Here is a 17,118-nt window from a genome sequence, read left to right on the forward strand (position 1 = left end):
CTAACACCAGGACGTCTTGCCTGGGTCGACGTCGATGGCGACGCCGCTGATCTGCGACAGCAAGCTGGCCACGCTGTGGCGCGGGTCGCGCTCGGCACTGTCGAACGAGAACTGGATATCGTCCACCGAGCCGGCCGGCAGCCGCTCGGCGGCGCAGTTCTGGTAGCCGGGCGGCGGCGGCGGCGCGGCGGCCGCTGCCCCGGCGCACTCGAGCCTGCCGCCACAGCCGATCGGCACCTCGTAGCCGGACTCGCTGTCGTAGCGCAGCTGCAGGTACTTGTGCTTCTGCGGCAGCCGGAGTCGCGCGCGGCTCGGCAGCGTCGCCTGCGCCGCCGACGAGTCGCTGAACACGGAGTCGGCGTCGCCGTCGGCCGGCAGGAGGTGCGAACTGTCGCGGCCGCTGGTGGCACTCGAGCTGCGCCGCCACCGGCCGCCTGCAGCATCGGGATGACGGTCAGTACAGGCCATTCGGTGGTACAGATGTTTGTGTGTCAGGGTGGGAGTGACACAGCTGGTAGTGTCTTTAACGGTCAGATGCTGACTTGGTCCGAGGACGTGTTCGTCGTTCCGCGGATTCGTTATTTCCATGCACCGTTTTAGGTTAATGCGTGCGGTCTTGTGACACGTGGGCGCTGACTCGTTCTACTGATTGACGGTTATGCGGCTTGATGGATGATCCTTGCCTTTGAGATTGGACGCCAACTCAGGGTCTCGGAAGGTCGGCAGCCTCGCCCATTGCGTACCGAATACGGGTATTTAGCCCTGGAGTTGGCAATGTGCATTACTTCACATGCTCCCACCCACGGCCGAGCTTGTGATTCATGTACATCTATATGCAGCAGACATAGGACAAGCATGCTGAATTTCTCACCTTCTTCGGTGGTTTCCTCTTCGTCGATGGTGTAGGCGTTATTATCAAAAGCGCCTAAGACAGAGACAAGACATCAACCAAGCTGGCAAAGATAGTGAAGCAATGAACAGACTACTCGAATGCGAGTTTTTACAAAGCAAGCGGACGGCCGGAGCTCAATGAAGAAACATGTCGAGGGTGAGCTAGAGGTTAATGCGAGAATAGAATAGGTCGACATAGAATCCAAATAGGTTGACATAAACATGTTTGGTTAATCGGGTGCCGCCTCCCCTGCTTATTCACAGCGTACAATTCTGATCGTAGATATGGCAATATGAAATGTTTAACTGGACGAGGGTATTCCGAGCGAGCACTGCACAGTATGCACAATCATGCAATATGAGCCGAAGCGTCAGGCACAAATCGCCACACACGACTGTTCAAAATGCCAACCAGCAGCAGGCGGCGCGCAGTGCAAGTCGGCCGGGGCCCAGTCGAACCGGACGGGCGCCGGCGGCGCGGGCCGGGTCGGTCTCGGACGTACCGGGTGTGCGGGCGTACTGGGCGTTGTGTACGGTCATGCCGCTCTGAACCAAACCGGGCGCCCGGCTCAGTGCCGCCACCTGGATCTGCTGCAGACACTGCAGGCAGTGCTGGAAGGTCGGCCGGTCGTCGGCGACGTACTCCCAGCACTGCTGCATCAGCTCGAACCTGGAGCGTGAGGCCGAGGGCGCGAGTGTCAGGACGGCGCGACAGAGGCCCTCGGTCGGCATCGAGCGGCCGGACCTGGGAGACCCGCTGGCGTTCAGAGGTCGGAGACGGTCCGCCCTAGACGCAACCCGCACATCGAGACGATAATGTCCCATCGCCTCGCAGAGGTAAGCGGGGGCACGGCCAAACGTTTGGCAAGGGGAACACAGTTGGGAAAGCGCCCATGATGGTTAAAGCCTTCCCAAAAAAGCCGGGTATGGCCCACTTGTTAATGAGGGGCACGGTTTTCTTTGTTTTAGCACTATAATTACCTTCTATTACTGGACCAGAAGCCAAAAGCTACCGCGGGATAAATTCTGTTTAAAATTTAAGGTCAATAAGCTGGTGAACTTCGGCGTTCAGCGACTGCATGGAATAAATCGTTGACGTTCCTTGTTCTAAAGCGGTTAATCAAACTCTAGACCGGTAGAACTCAGGACTTGTGCCATAATTTTGATATAGGTTATTCAGAGAAATTGAGAACGCCGTGAGCGTAAAAGATCGATGGATGCACTGTCTGTATTAACATGGCTAACCCAAATTTGCCCAGAAGTGTTTAGCACGCTGTCAGAATTGATTCATGATAAAAAGTATTGTACCGTAGTTTTGGACACGCGCTAACAAATTTAAAAAAACAAAACCTGGACGCCAGGCGTTGCAGTTTCCATAAGCCACGTAGCGTCAGCCCCGTGGATAACACTTTGTATGTTGCGACCGACGGGCAGACAAAATCTGGAGGTGGAACTGGAACAGCGCGGGCGTAGTTTCGCAAAATGAGTTGGGGAAGGAATGAACGGTGAGAAATCACCCAACCTGCCCCAAAATATGCCAACAGACAGGGGTTTCTCCGGATTTGCCCACTTCCTAAAGCTAGGGTCGGGGAGCTGAAACCCAACCGAACAGAAAACTACACCCCTGTGAAAACGTTAAAGCAGAGTCTCTATTCTTCGTGTCGTTTAAGTGTTAACCCGTCCGGAGGACATTCTCAAAGTTTGAGAACAGATGCGCCTCAGTCTAATCTTTGAATTGTGTGGAATATGAATTCATTTGGAAAGACTTACGGAATAATTATTTCGCAACAGTCGTTCTCGCTCATGCGCTTAACAGGGGCCATGGGGCAAGGCCATGGGGCAAGGCCATGGGGCAAGGGGCCATAACAGGCCATAACATGGGCAAGGGGCCCTGAGTCGGCCATGGGGGGCATTTGTTGAACAGAGACGGGGACAGAATCCCGCATGCCAGAGGGCCTCGCACATTGGTTGGGGCCCGTTGACAGTGGAAGGAAACCCGAGAACTTTGGAAAAAGCGATGAGAAAAAAGCGATGAGAGCGCATCCATCCAACCAAATTCCAGCCATGGGTCTGTTAAACCGAACTATGTTTATGTGCCAATTATTGGATCACTTGCGGCAATCAGGGATCTTGTTGCGTTAATGACTGTTCCTGCGTCGATTAGGGGCCAACTGCGTGGGTCAGAAGGCCTCCCGCGTCAGGGAGGCGACCAATGTGGTATGATACATTCTTTTAAGGGCCACCAGATCAACCAGGGGACCCCGCGCCCTTGTCGCCAGAATGACAGCCGGAAGGCCCTCCGCTGCGACGGGATGGCACTCCAGCCCTTGACCGGGACGATGATGTGCTCCCTAGTGCTGTACTTACGGGGCACCTTGCCCAGAAAAAAGTAGAAATTTTCATAAGTGCTGGAAACAGTGGGTTGAAATGAGATCAAAAATCAAAAAGGCCAGCCCATGTTTGCCAGAGGACAGCCATTCTTTTTTAGAATCGACTGATGTAACAGATCACATCAATCTTATCCTGAGTGCTCTTGGGCCGGGGTTGCAGTTTCTGTAAAACGGCACGGCATTGACCGCTGCAAGTAGCACCAGGCGGTAGGGCGCGACACACGCTGGGGCCCCAACCAATGTAAATCGCTGACTACGGCTTTGTCCCTGAATGGGAAATGGGTCCTAAGACCCATACCGACACGGAGCCAGAAGTGTGGGACTGATGGTGTCTGACCGACATATAGGCCCTTATCGATTACGAGCCCCCGATCGGTGCAAAAGAGCATCCGGCTAGCATGGGAGTGCCCGAAGCGGCGGGTCAGGGCTCCTGGATATGACCTTCTTCCGGCCTTTCGGGCCATTTAGGCCCTCAAATCTGGCCCTTAATCGTCGGTTTTGGGGGACTCGAAGGGCTCCTAGAAACTTAAAAGGGCATGTGTCCCCTGCTCCTTGCCCACACCACTGGGGGCAAACATGTAATTTTTCTTAACATCAGTTTTAAACGCCATGGACTCAAACGCGATCTAGCGGTGTGCTGGGAGCACTGGGCCAGAGATGGCAGTTGAGGCAATGATGTGCGACACTCGTCTGTTTCAAACGGTGCTGTTCGGGCCAGCGATCCATCTACGTGTCTCCCACCCGCAGCGGACCACGTCGGTCAGGCCTGGTGGGGCCCGTCACGTGACTCACATCTGCTGCGGGCACGGGTCGGGCCTGCTGAGCGTGCCGCCCTCACGGACGTACTGCAGCACCTCCAGGTTGGTGCGCGCCGGGTACGGCTGCTGGCCCTTGGTCATCACCTCCCATAGCAGAACACCGAACGCCCAGACGTCCGACTGACTGGCGAACACGCCGTCAATCAGCGACTCCGGTGACATCCACCTGCCGGCCGGGAGACCCGCGTCAGCACCAGGCGGTCGACAGACGGCTCGGCTCAGCGCCCCGGCTCCAGCGCCACGGCCGCCAGCGCCCGCGTCCGGTGAAGCCAGCGGAGGAGCGACTGCAAACGCGGCTCAGCGATGCACAAGGCGATGCGACGTCGCAACGTCGCCCGGGTGGCTGCAGCGCTGCGCGGCTGGTGTGGAGCGGCCGGCGCGGCGGCTCACCTGACTGGCAGCAGTCCCTCGCCCTCCTTGCGGTAGTAGTCGCTCTTGTAGATGTCCCGCGCCAGCCCGAAGTCGCCGATCTTGACCAGCCGGCGCTGCGGGTCGCCCGAAGTGACGAGGCAGTTGCGCGCCGCCAGGTCGCGGTGCACGAAGTGCAGCTGCTCGAGGTACTGACAGCCGCGCGCCACGTCCACACACATCTGCAGCAAGTCGTTCAGCGACAGGAACGGCGCCTGCAACACGGCGCTAACGTCAGTGGCGCCGAGGCCGGCGTCGCCAGGAGCTCGGGGCGGAAGTCGGCACGGCCGTGAGTCCGTGGAGACATCTGCACCGCCAGGTATCCGGGTTGTCTGTCGAGTTCGAATGTGATGGAGACTTGTGAGTCATAATGCAGCGCGCTGTCAAGGGGACCCCATGTGCAACGACGCCCAGCGTCCCAAATCTGCGTCAGGTACCTGCCGAAGCTCCGTCGAGGTCGATCATTAAATATCTGGATGGAAATGTGCTCACGAGCGCAAAAGAAGCTGAGATCAAACAGGAGTATATGACAAGTGAATTGTGATAATCGCATGACTAATAACCAAATTACACTTTCATTTAAGCACGCCAAGCCTTAAATTTCTGATGAAGGAACAGATAGCGCGTTGTGGTGCGCATGAAAACTCGTCGTGTTCCTCCCACCTCCCATGACTCACCACGTTCCAGTCGCTCCCTCCCAAGTCGGCACAAGACCCCTCCCAGTCGGCACAAGACCCCCTCCCAGTCGGCACAAGACCCCCTCCCAGTCGGCACAAGACCCCTCCCAGTCGGCACAAGACCCCTCCCAGTCGGCACAAGACCCCCTCCAGTCGGCACAAGACCCCCTCCCAGTCGGCACAAGACCCCCTCCCAGTCGGCACAAGACCCCTCCCAGTCGGCACAAGACCCCCTCCCAGTCGGCACTGTACCCCGTCGGAGTCGGTGCCACGGTTGGCTCGGAGGTAGCTCAGCAGGTCTCCGCCCTCCATCAGCTCCAGCAGCAGGAAGTACGGGTCGTTGTCCAGGCACACCCCCAGCAGCGAGATGATGTGCTGGTGTCGGAAATTGCACATAAGCTGGGCCTCCTTCAGGAACTCGATCTTCTCTTCGTCCTTGGCTCCCTTTGCCAACGTCTGAAAACGCATTGGAGTCTATCAAAGCAAGCATGCTTGGGAAGCAGTTATGTCCATTCCATACACGTCACGACTTCTCTTCGTCATTATGAAATTAATCGCAAGCCACAGCGTCACGCGACAGATAGGTCCCCAGAGGTGGCCGCAGGTATCCGCTGTCGGCTGCGCACCTTGATGGCGACTCGACAGCCGTGGTCGTCGTCCTCGCGGCCCGGCAGCTGCTGCGCCAGGCCCTCGTACACCTCGCCGAACGCCCCCTTGCCCAGGAACTTGGTGAGCGTGATGTGCTCGCGGCGCACGCGCGGCAGACCGCCCGCGTCCTCAGCGTCCGCGAACGGCGGCGCGTACAGGGCGTTGTTCTGCCGCACGAAGTGGGCTGGAATCTCGCGCAGCTGCGCTAGCTCCACGTCGTGAGGCAGCTGGTCCGGCGAGCGCGGCGCCTTCTTGTCCTCAGGCCGCTGCCGGAAGCCTGAGGAGTGTCGACAGACAGTCAGCGTTGGGACGAAGGAGCCGGGGAGTGCAGAGACGCCTCTCCACAAATCTGGTGACGAAACGGCGTTGAGGGAACAGCAACTGGCTCAAGTTGTTTGTGATGCCCGGGAAACGACATTCTGCTTTATCCATAAACCACTGAAATGGTGACAGTACTGGTGTCAATAACATGGACCGGGGAACAAATTTAAAGTGCCAAATTATTCGCCAAACCGATCAAAGCACCGGTATCTCTTGCCCTCGTCCAGCAGCACGACTCCAGAACTTCAGTGAATCTTTCAGCGTCAGCATCTCCTCCCCGCAACTCACGCAGCGCGAGAGCGACGACGATGAGCACGATGACCAGAAAGACGGCGCTGACGACGCCGCCCACGATGACGCCCGTGTCCGAGGGCTGCGCCCTGAACGGCATGCTCTCCAGCTGGTACGACTGCGAGGCGGCGCTGTAGTCGCTCCAGCCGTATGCGTTGTGGGCGCGCGTGCGGAACCGGTAGTCCGGGGGACGGGTCCAGGTCGCTGATAATCCACGACGGGTCTGAGGAACGGCGACAGACGGGCCTCCTGTGAGAGTTGGCAAGGCGACGAAGCAGGCCACGGACGTGGAGCCGAAGTGAGGCCTTGCTCAAACGCGCGGCCGGAATGCAACGCTGAGCGGCGATCGGTTTTGATCGGTTATATTTTGATCGGTTGACTGGTGAGGACGTCCGAGCCGGATCGGGCCAGCTCAGCGTCCTCGAGTCCGCGGGGTTCGCCCCAGGCCCGGCCGCTCACCGGAGCCGTTGTAGACGAGCCGCCAGCGGGGCTCGGCGCCGCGGCGAGCTCGCCGCGCCGCCAGGCTGGCCTCCAGCGCAGTACAGGTCGATGGCGGCTCCGTTAGCGCGCGGCGGCTGCCACGTCACCTGGTACACGGCGCCCTGGAGCTCGCGTACTTCGGGCGGCGCCGGCTCGTCCGGTCGGCCCCCTGCCGCGAGCACGATCGTCAGAGGGCTTGAGGCGTGCGGGGTGAGTAAACGTCAATCCAGCCCCACTAGGATACGCTGCGGCTCGCTGAGTTTGCTCGCTCGCTCAAATCGTGACATGGGATTTGCGGGTTCTGTCGCAGTGGCATCTGGCAGCTTAGCTATAGCAACATATCTGGCTGCCACGTTTTGATTCAAAGGACACTTCGCATCTTTTACAAAGGCAACACATTGGGCGTAAGCTGTAACGACAGTTCTTACAGAGTGAAAGCACGGCTGAGAACGCCGCCTGATCGGCTCAGCGGCCGCTGGCAGCAGGCTGGAGAGACTGGGCCGCGACCTGACGGTCTCCCAGCCGGCCGCCTGATCGGCTCAGCGGCCGCTGGCAGCAGGCTGGAGAGACTGGGCCGCGGCCTGACGGTCTCCCAGCCGGCCGTCATCGCTGACGCGTTCGGAGCCGGCGCGCGGCACTCACCGGTCGTATGGAAGGCGAATGGCGCGTCGCGCGGCCAGACAAACAGCTGGCCGGAGCGGTAACGCAGCCGCAGGCGGAACAGGTGTTCGGTGCGCGCCTGCAGCGGCTCGGCGCGATACCGGCCCACGCGCCGGCCGGACACCGTCTCGGCAGAGCTGAGCGTGCCGTTGAGCCAGCCGCCTGGCTGCTGGGCTGGGCGGTACTCGAGCCAGCTGCTGCTCGGCCCAGGCCCGGCCGGGCGTTAGGTGCGGGACGGGACCGGGAGAAAGACGAGCGGCATAGGCGGCGTGGAATCGGCGGAGCTCCGCGCCTGGGGTGTCCCTAAACCGGCTCACATAGACAAACTTTAAACAGAACATCCGCATTTGACAGCAACTAATTCTACAGAATACATGCACAGACCCAAGACACAAGGTGACATTCGGTTCCATGGCAAGGTGATACTCTACCAGGAAAGTGTCATGATCACATCGGATTTGCGAAACCACTGTAGACCGAGCATTGTATGCTGCACCAGCACTATCCAGTTCTCTGATGCTCTGATATCGTATGCTCCACACCTCCACCTGAGGACCATCCACGAGGCGTCTCCCGTACCTGTTGATGGTGCCGTCCAGCGCGTGCTGCCACATGACGACAATGCTGCTGACATTGGCGTACTCCAGTGGTGACGTTCTCAGGGTACGGGTAGGTGGCAGCACTGACGATGCTGCTATTGGATGCGGCGCTGTCATCCGAGGAGTGGGCGCTCACCTGGTGGTGTAAGAAACGTAAGGTAACGCCTGACTCGCTGCTGGTAAGAAACGCATGGAAAAGTTGAGATGGTGGTCAATTGCATTGAAACGATGTGACCCAGATGTAGTGTGTGAGGTCAGTGAGTCCCTCCTTGACCCCGCCGTCCGCGACTGACCCGGATGTGGTAGTGTGTGGGGGTAGTGAGTCCCTCCCGACCTCGCCGTCCGCGACTGACCAGATGTGGTAATGTGTGAGGGTGGCGAGTCCCTCCCGACCTCGCCGTCCGCGACTGACCCAGATATGGTAGTGTATGGGAGTAGTGAACCCCTCCTAACCACGCCGTCCGCGACTGACCCAGACGTGGTAGTGTGTGGGGGTAGTGAGCCCTCCCGACCTCGCCCGTCCGCGACTGACCCAGATGTGGTAGTGTATGGGAGTAGTGAACCCCTCCTAACCGAGCCGTCCGCGACTGACCCAGACGTGGTAGTGTGTGGGGGTAGTGAGCCCCTCCCGACCTCGCCGTCCGAGACTGACCCAGATGTGGTAGTGTACGGGAGTGAGCCCCTCCTGACACCACCGTGCGCCACTGACCCAGATATGGTAGTTGGTATCGGCGGTGAGGTCGGGCACCAGTAGCAGTAGCGTCGGCGGGCGGCGGGCGCGGCGCCAGCGCCGGCTCCGGTGGCCGAAACACCGGCCCGTAGGCGCGCAGACTGCCGCTGACACCCTCGGCCTCCAGTGGACGCGGTAGCTGAGCCGGTCCCCGGAGGACCAGCGGCGGCAGCCAGCTGACCTCGATACCCTCCGGCGAGAGCGGCTCGGCGCGGACCTCGCGCGGCTCGGTCGGCGCTGCGAACAGCGGCAGCGGTCAGGGTCAGGCCCTGGTCAGGGAAGACGAGGCCCGCTGTCGCTACGGACTGCACTTCAGTATTTGAGGCACTGCAAGCAGTTTCATTTTGTTGGCAATCGTTCTGAATTATTGAAGCGGAGGCGGCAGCAAAGTACCGAAATATCGTACAAAATGGCGGGTGAAAGTTGCACGGAAAGAAGGTGACCATTTGCTCCAACAGAATTACACGCGTGATGACGGAAATTTGAATAATCTTCTCATCAAATTGGAACGACGCAACCACACAAAGGCAGAGAGGGCAAAACCTACGATCGTTTCATCTTTTCCAAGCACCAAATAATTTGTCAAATTGAGCCGTGGTGCCTTGTCGTGCAGTGCCACCCTACGCCACTGACCGGGCGCTGTGGTGAGCACGGTGACGTTGGTGGTGGGCGGCGGCGGGGCGTGCAGCAGCTCTGAGTAGTAGTTGCTGACGGCGAGCCGGACCGCGTAGGCCGTCAGCGGCCTGAGTCCGGTCAGGCGCGCCTCGTCGCCGCTCACCGTCTGCCGTCGGAGGCACGTCACGCTCACGCACGACCACCGGAGGCGCGGCGCCTGCCTCACCGTGCGGCGGGCGGACAGCCGCAAGCGACGACCGCTGCATGCAGCTGGCGATTCTGTCGCATTTGTCAACGGTTCGTCTGCAAGAAAACCCACGCTTCGAGACGCAACACGACATGGACAATAAGCTCGTCCAGATGTGAGCTGTCGTGTATGATGCATCGTATACGAGCAGCTGTAAATGTGAGCTACGGATCAAAACAACCTAGAGCTTTGTTTGCGTCAATTCTTACCATCTGCTGCTGTCTAGACAACAGCCAGTAGTGCAGCACATACGCCTGTTGTCCAAGACTGGCGCTGCCAGCACACTGGCGGGTACTAACACTGGCACTGGCACTGGCACTGGGCCCACACTCACCATGTTTTGGCAGTAGCGGAGATGCTTTCTGCATTGCTTCTCGCCAGTGTTGGGCCCGTAGTAAAGGGTGTAGCGTGGCGCGGCCGTCGACACCGCGCCGCAGCCGGGCGGCGGCGATCGGCGCGACATCTGCACGGTGGCGGACGAAGCTCTGGTGTCGATGGCCCTCGGCCGGTTGGCCGGCGGACCAGGCAGCAGGCAGCGGCTCTCGGGGAACTGCTGCGCGGCGGGGGCCGCCAGCGGCCACAGGCCACGGACCTCGCCGCCCGAGTAGACTCGCTCGCCATCCGAGGACGACTCCAGCCGCTTGGAGAATATAGAGGCGGCGCCGGCAGCCGCGGACCCCGAGCCGTTAGTGGCCCAGAACACACTGTCGTCTGACACAGCCACGTGGTGAGCTGAAAACAGAGCGGTGCTGACGTCGAAAGAAACAAACAGATTAACAACGTCTTCGAAAAGCAGCTGGTGTGCACAGTGTGCGACGTTCGTTTTAATCAGTTTCACGCCGAAAAACAACATTTTGGCCGCATGTCCCGCGAAGAAATCCGCAAAATCTACAGCCATAAATAAGCGCGGGAACTCCGTCAGCTGTCCTGTGCCAGGTGGGGCTCGTGCAGGCTGCACGCGGCGCACCCGAGGAGGGATCTGGGGCTCGACTGACCTTGGTCGGGGACGGAGGCCAGCGGCTGGCAGAGACAGCCGTCTGCGTCAGACGTCACCAGCCGCCCGGAGTCGGCCAGCCGCCAGAGGAGCCGGTCGGCCTCGGCTTGCCGGCCGGACAGCGCCACCAGGCGGCCGGCTGCCGGGCAGCTGCACCTGCCGAGCGGCCGGGGGGGAGGGGGGGGGGGGCATCGTTAGCCAGCGGCGGTGCGTGTGGCTCTGTCGTACTGCCCATCGTGCCGTGAGACGTCAGAAGAAGAGGCGGTCACCGAACTTTGATACGTTTGTCTTGCGATGGCCCAACAGTGGCCACTGACGGAGGTGATGAGCAAAAGCGCCGCATGAGATTTGTATGTGTTTTGGCCTACCGGTGCATTTACATATTCCGGCGGCTTTTATACTTCCGTCGCCATAACACGAAAGTGTAGGGAAACGAAAATAAGATAAACATGAAAATGTAATGCGAAAATGGTTAGGTTGCAAACATACGATAGGCTGCACGGGACATGGAAAAACTTATGTTAGGGTTAGATAGACGTGGCTAGCTGCTGGGGATCCTGAGGTGCCCGGCTTGGCTGGTCACAATAAATGGCCGTGCCTGACTCATGGAAAAATTGTCACAAAAATGTGCGTTTCCCCGAAAATTTCAGGTACGTCATTTATCATTCGAATGTTTGTTGCACCAAAGAACGTCGCGTGCTTGGGATCGCACGCCGTCCCCAATTCATAGCCATTATACAGCCAGACTGAATCCTGGCATCGTTAACTGACCCGACGTTCACGCGTGTCAAAGACAATTAAAAGAGCGTGCACCCATCTGAAGTTTAAAAACACTCACCTGTCTGAAGGCTGGTCACCGTTGAAGAATGGCACAATGGTGTTGTTATCTCTGGACCGGCTCATCAGCATGGCAGCGCCGTCCGTTCCCACCATGTTCCACACCAAACGGCTGGAGCACACCAATGTCACATATCAGTACGTCAGGTATCATATCACGACGACCTAATGGGTCCCGCTCGTCCCAGGCCTGTCGGCATTGGACGATAAGTCCGTGACTGATACCATTATACGGATATGTGTACAAGCAGGCTGAGCTCACGCGGCGCCAATACCGTCACAAGCGACATGGCATCTTCACGGTACACACGCAGGTACTGGCCAACAGTGAGCCCCTGACCTGCTCCAGGGATCAACTCGCAGCCGTTGGATGAGGCCAGTGTGCCCCACCACCCGCTCGGCGGCCCGGCCAGGAACTCTTGTGTCCAGGTTCAACCGGTAGATGGCACTGAACTGCCGCATGGAATGCGACTCGGCCCAGTAGAGATTGCGGCCGATCCAGTCGTAGGTCAGACTGCTGCCTGTGCCTCGCAGACTCTCCACCTGCCAGCAGCAACAACAACTATAGCAAGGGGCAAAACTACGCTTATCCGCGAGATACGACACAAGAGCGTTTCGCTTACTGAATTTCAGTAAAACTTCAGTAAGCATGCATGCCATCTAGCAAATAGCTTCACACAAGCTCAATTGTGGAATCCATCCGTTTAACAGTTTTCGGGTCTTGAAATAAAAACAGACCTGACGTGTTTCATACGATCGGCCTGTAATGTAAGGGTGTTTCCGATCACCGCTCGCGCGATCGACACGGCGTGCATAGTACCTTGTGTTTTTCCAGCGTCTGCAGGTCCACACTCAGGATGTCGTTGTCGGCCGTCAGAACAAAGAGTCTGCGGTGCCGCGCATCCGTCGCCACGTCGACGACCCGCTCCTGGGTCACCAGGTCAGTGACCTGACCCGAGTCGAGGTCGAGCAGGCGGAGCCGGTCGGCATCGGCCACCAGCAGCCGGGGCAGGGCCCGGTCACGTGGCTCGAAGGTGAGCGGGTCAGAGAGATCCCCGACCCCGGCGGACGTGAGAGCGACGACCCTGAGCGGCGGGGGTGTGACTCGTGAGGGGCGAGACACATGGACGCGCGACACCAGAAAACGCGGCACGACGCCAGGAAAAGGGCCCAAACCTGGACGGGTGTGACATCATGACATCAAACTGTGGAATAAAAGTGCCGTTTTGAGGACCGCGTATCAAAAACACCGCTTGCGTAGCGCGATCGACCATCTCGGACAGTGTTTACATCGAAGGGAGAAATTCCGAGAGAGGTGACCAGCTGTCTGGTCACCGTTTCATGCAATTTGTTCGTTGCATAATGTCGAGTGGCATGGTACCCAGCATATACCATTGCATATATCTGTTAAACAGGACCAAACAACGCTTCAGAGTGCTTCATTTTCAGCGTGTTTTATTTAAGCCTAACCAAATACCAACGGTTAGGAAAGAGCCAAGAGACGAGAGGACGCCTATGTGGCCTGACACGTGCGGATGCCAACACTGGCGGAGTACACATTCGCTTGCTTTTTCACAGCGGTCCACCGACGCGCACCAGTGCAGCCCCTCAGTCTGCAGAGCGAAGCGGCGCGAGCACTGACCTGCGCCTGGTACGTGGAGTCGGAGCTGAGGCCGGCCAGCACCGCCTCCGTGCGGGTGCCGTTGACGGTGACGTTGCTGAAGCTGACTGAGACGCCGTCCGGCCGCCGCTGCCGGACCACCAGCCGGTACTGTCGGAGCACGCCGCGGGGGGAGGCGGGCGCGTCCCAGCGCACCACGGCCGTCCAGTTCTGAGGGGCAGCGCCGACACCCGACCGTCAGTGGGGGTCGTGCCGGCCGTCAGGAGCAGGCGCAGTGCCTGGATCCGACGGGACCTCCTCCCACCGCGGGTGTTAGCGCACGGGGCGCATGTAACAATCGCTAGTTTGACAAAGCTGCCTGAATCGCCACCTCTCAACGACAGGTTTCCAGAACGATCTTCATCCTCGAAATGTATAGTATGTATTTCAAGGAAAACTAGTTTGCCATTTATCACACCTGCTGAACCACATGATCAACTCACTCTTGCAGATCAACAGTGCGCAACAGATGAGGACCCCAATAGCAGACGATACTTATTAGACCATTTTAACACTACAGAACTATAACAGACCGGTGAACCCAAGCAGCCGAATCGGAGCAGACCTAGATGCCAGACTCACAGTGAGATGTTCTGCAGTGAGATCCATTATGAGCACATGACACGACGGAGGCCGGATCCGCTGCCGAGCTCCTTCACCGGCCGTCAGCCGTCCCGAGAGGCGCCGCCTGCACCGTACCTGGGCGTCCACGATGGGCTGGTCGCGTCGCGTGAAGGCACGCAGCCGAAGCGGCGCACTCGGTGGACCCTCAGGCGTGCGCAAGCGTGACCCGGGTCAGCGGCGACTCTCCCCAGCGACGTCAGCGCGCGCACGGCCACCTGCACGGGGCGCGAAGGCTGGCAAGCGGGCCAGCCAGCTGCGCTCGCGCCGCCGGTGCCCGCCAGCACGCGGCCGTTCAGCTCCACGCGGTAGGTGACCGTGGCGTAGTTGGTGTTGTTGACGGGCGCCCAGCTGACGGTGGCGCCGGCCGCGCCGGCCGCCGTCCAGCGTCACGGACTGGGCGCGCCACGGCGGCGGGCAGCACCGACAGCTGGCTGGCGGAGAAGCCGGCCGGCAGCGGGTGCAGCGCGCTGTCCCAGCACGGCCACCATGCGCAGCCCGCTGACGCCGGCCGCCGTTGATTGACGGCCAGGTGGGCGGCGTCTGGGTCGGCGATGACGGCCGACTCGTCGTCCATCCACCCACAGGAGACGCCGCTGCAGATGAAGAAGTGGAGCGGACCTGCGACCGGCGGGGAAGTCAGGCCCGGCCGGCTGAGCAGGAGCTGTGACGCCGGGGGTGGGGCTTGGGCGGGCCCGCCGGTGCGGTACGGTGCAGCGCTACTAGTTCGGAACACTAAGCGCGAGGCGACATCGGACATCACACGACGCGGTGCTGGCAGATGTGGTCAGCAGTGATGCCTATAACAATGGACGCAGCAGGACATTTGTCCACGCGATAGGTGATTTTAAAGAATCAGGAACACGTCATATGGCGGGAGCACTTGATCACCTACATGACATGTTGTTCGACAGCCCTTTTTCTCAGAGAAGTACGCACCCCGCATCAACGGAAATGAGAGTAAATGCCAGTGTGAGGTGTACCCACCTTATTGTGCTTGTGCTTCAGCGGAATCACGGTGGCGACGTCGCGGCGGCTCGTCGTCCTCCAACGAGTCCAGCAGAGCTATCATGTTCAGGGACGAGCCGGAGAAGTTCGCGGACGATCCAGAACAGTCGGCGACCGGTCAGGTCGTCGGTAGGAGGACCCACACCTGGCGAACGTCGAGAGCACAGCACGTCAGCGGACGTGGCCGGCAAGGCAGCCGATCTGAGGCGCCGGCCTCCGGCACACCTCTCATCCTACATCTGAAAACCTTACTGTTAAGAAGGAATTTCACGCTTAGTGAAGTAAACTTAAACAGTGGTCGTCTGCATCCTGTGGCGAATTGGCCTCACGCACGGTCCGAGGCGTGTCCGTTGACTAAGTGGTGCAGAACTCGGGGATTCCTCTGGGCCCCGGGGCCTGCGAGGTCTGGAGCGGGCAGTCCGCCAGGCTGCGCCGCGGCCAGCCGGCCGGCCGGCAGCCTCACCTGTTTGCCGGAGAAGATGCCGGTCCGGAAGATATGGCGCTGCCGCTCGCCGCTCAGGTAGCTGGCCTCCACGGAGTGGCCGGTGGACCAGTAGAGCACACCGCTGAGGGCGTCCACGCGCAGATGGCGCGCCGCCGTGACGAACGGCAGTGGGGACGCCGCTGCCGCGCCCACTCCGCCACCCTCCAGGGGAGCGCCGTAGATCTGTCGACAGGAGAGGAGTCCTGACTGTCAGACGGAGTGGCGGCCGCAGCGGCTGCCGATGGTGGCCACTGCCGGCCGTCAGCGCTGACAGGCTGCCGCCTCACCGGTTACCGACCACCACTGTCGGCTGCGCGACCAGTCAAGTTTGATGGTGACACCATGCTGCGTTGACTTTAAACATCACGTAATGACAGAAGTATCAAAGGCTCTGAACCAACGACAGACGACGTGTCAGCGCCTCACTATGATGCTTCTGCATGTGCAGGGATGCAGCGGTAGGTGATATGAGTAGCTCACCAGCTGCTGCACGGGGTTCGACCAGTAAAGCTTTCTGCCGATCCAGTCGACAGCCAAGGCGGTGGCCTGGATGGATTCGTCCAGCGGCTGCAGCTGACCCGACTTCAGGTCATGCGTATAGACGCGTGAGTCATTGGTCGCCAGGTACATGACGTCATCGCACCACGTCAGATCAGATACGTGAATGCTCGTCTTCCCAGTAGCCTGCAACGGGAAAACACAGGCGTAGTGATGACGTAACAGGAGGTCGCTGGTTAAATTGAAACAGTATGCCCTACAAAGCATTATGTGTCTACACAAAAGTACGCTGTAAAAATGCTCCCGGAGGGTATACATTGTTTAATGCGTGGAATATACCCATCCTGACCGCAAGTTAACTGACAAGTAAAGTGCGCTTCTAGCCCCCCCCCCCCCTGGTCCTTTCCCTCCCAGATCTGCACCACCCGGTTTCACGGCGAAACTGACTGGCACGTGGGGTCCTCCCTCTGGGCCGCTCCCTCCCACCCGTCCGGCCTCATGTTGAAGCTGACGAGTACAATGTGTCCCGCCTCCTGAGCCGCCCCAGAGTCGCTCCGTGCCGGCCTCATGTTGAAGCTGACGAGTACAATGCGTCCTGCCTCCTGAGCCGCCCCAGAGTCGCTCCGTGCCGGCCTCATGTTGAAGCTGACGAGTACAATGTGTCCTGCCTCCTGAGCCGCCCCAGAGTCGCTCCGTGCCGTGACTCACGTTGAAGCTGGCCCGACTGACGAGCACGGTGGGCCGGTCTCCGATGGCGTCCGACTGCAGCAGGCCAACCTCGGTCGACCAGAGCAGCAGCGGCCCGCTGCCGTCCAGCCGGCGCTCCAGCGTGCGGCCGCGGAACGGCGCCGACCACGGCCCGACACCGCTCACCGAGAGCGCCCGGACCTGAGGCGGGAGAGGGAGGTCAGACCGGGGAGAGAGGGCACAGACACCACTCACCGAGGACGCCCGGACCTGCGGCGGGAGAGGGAGGTCAGACCGGGGAGAGAGGGCACAGGCACCGCTCACCGAGAGCGCCCGGACCTGAGGCGCAAGAGGGAGGTGAGACCGGGGAGAGAGGGCACAGGCACCTCTCACCGAGAGCGCCCGGACCAGAGGCGCGAGGTGGGAGGTCAGACGGAGACGCAGGGGTAGCACCCGAGAAGTTGTCACGAAGCCACAGATAGACAATGTATGATGCATTATGTTTGGGGTGTCAATTACACCCGAACATGGCCCTGTAGCCTCCCGAAGAAGCA

The 17,118-nt window shown here is 59.7% G+C and overlaps 1 protein-coding gene across 1 annotated transcript in view; it reads right to left on the reverse strand.

The window, feature by feature from the left end:
- sev (receptor protein-tyrosine kinase sevenless) overlaps nt 1-17,118 on the reverse strand; it is a 130,994-nt gene continuing 113,876 nt past the window's right edge. The window contains exons 34-42 of the mRNA XM_037223375.1: nt 5,811-6,109; nt 5,437-5,640; nt 4,490-4,722; nt 4,074-4,265; nt 1,395-1,561; nt 872-925; nt 413-434; nt 209-343; nt 1-97 (exon numbers count right to left, since the gene is read on the reverse strand). Coding sequence (XP_037079270.1) covers nt 1-97; nt 209-343; nt 413-434; nt 872-925; nt 1,395-1,561; nt 4,074-4,265; nt 4,490-4,722; nt 5,437-5,640; nt 5,811-6,109 — 1,403 coding nt within the window. The remainder of the gene's footprint in view (nt 98-208; nt 344-412; nt 435-871; nt 926-1,394; nt 1,562-4,073; nt 4,266-4,489; nt 4,723-5,436; nt 5,641-5,810; nt 6,110-17,118) is intronic.

This window comes from Pollicipes pollicipes, unplaced genomic scaffold (genome assembly GCF_011947565.3).
Source record: "Pollicipes pollicipes isolate AB1234 unplaced genomic scaffold, Ppol_2.1 Scaffold_4881;HRSCAF=5763_pilon_pilon_pilon, whole genome shotgun sequence".
Classification (NCBI taxonomy): domain Eukaryota; kingdom Metazoa; phylum Arthropoda; class Thecostraca; order Pollicipedomorpha; family Pollicipedidae; genus Pollicipes; species Pollicipes pollicipes.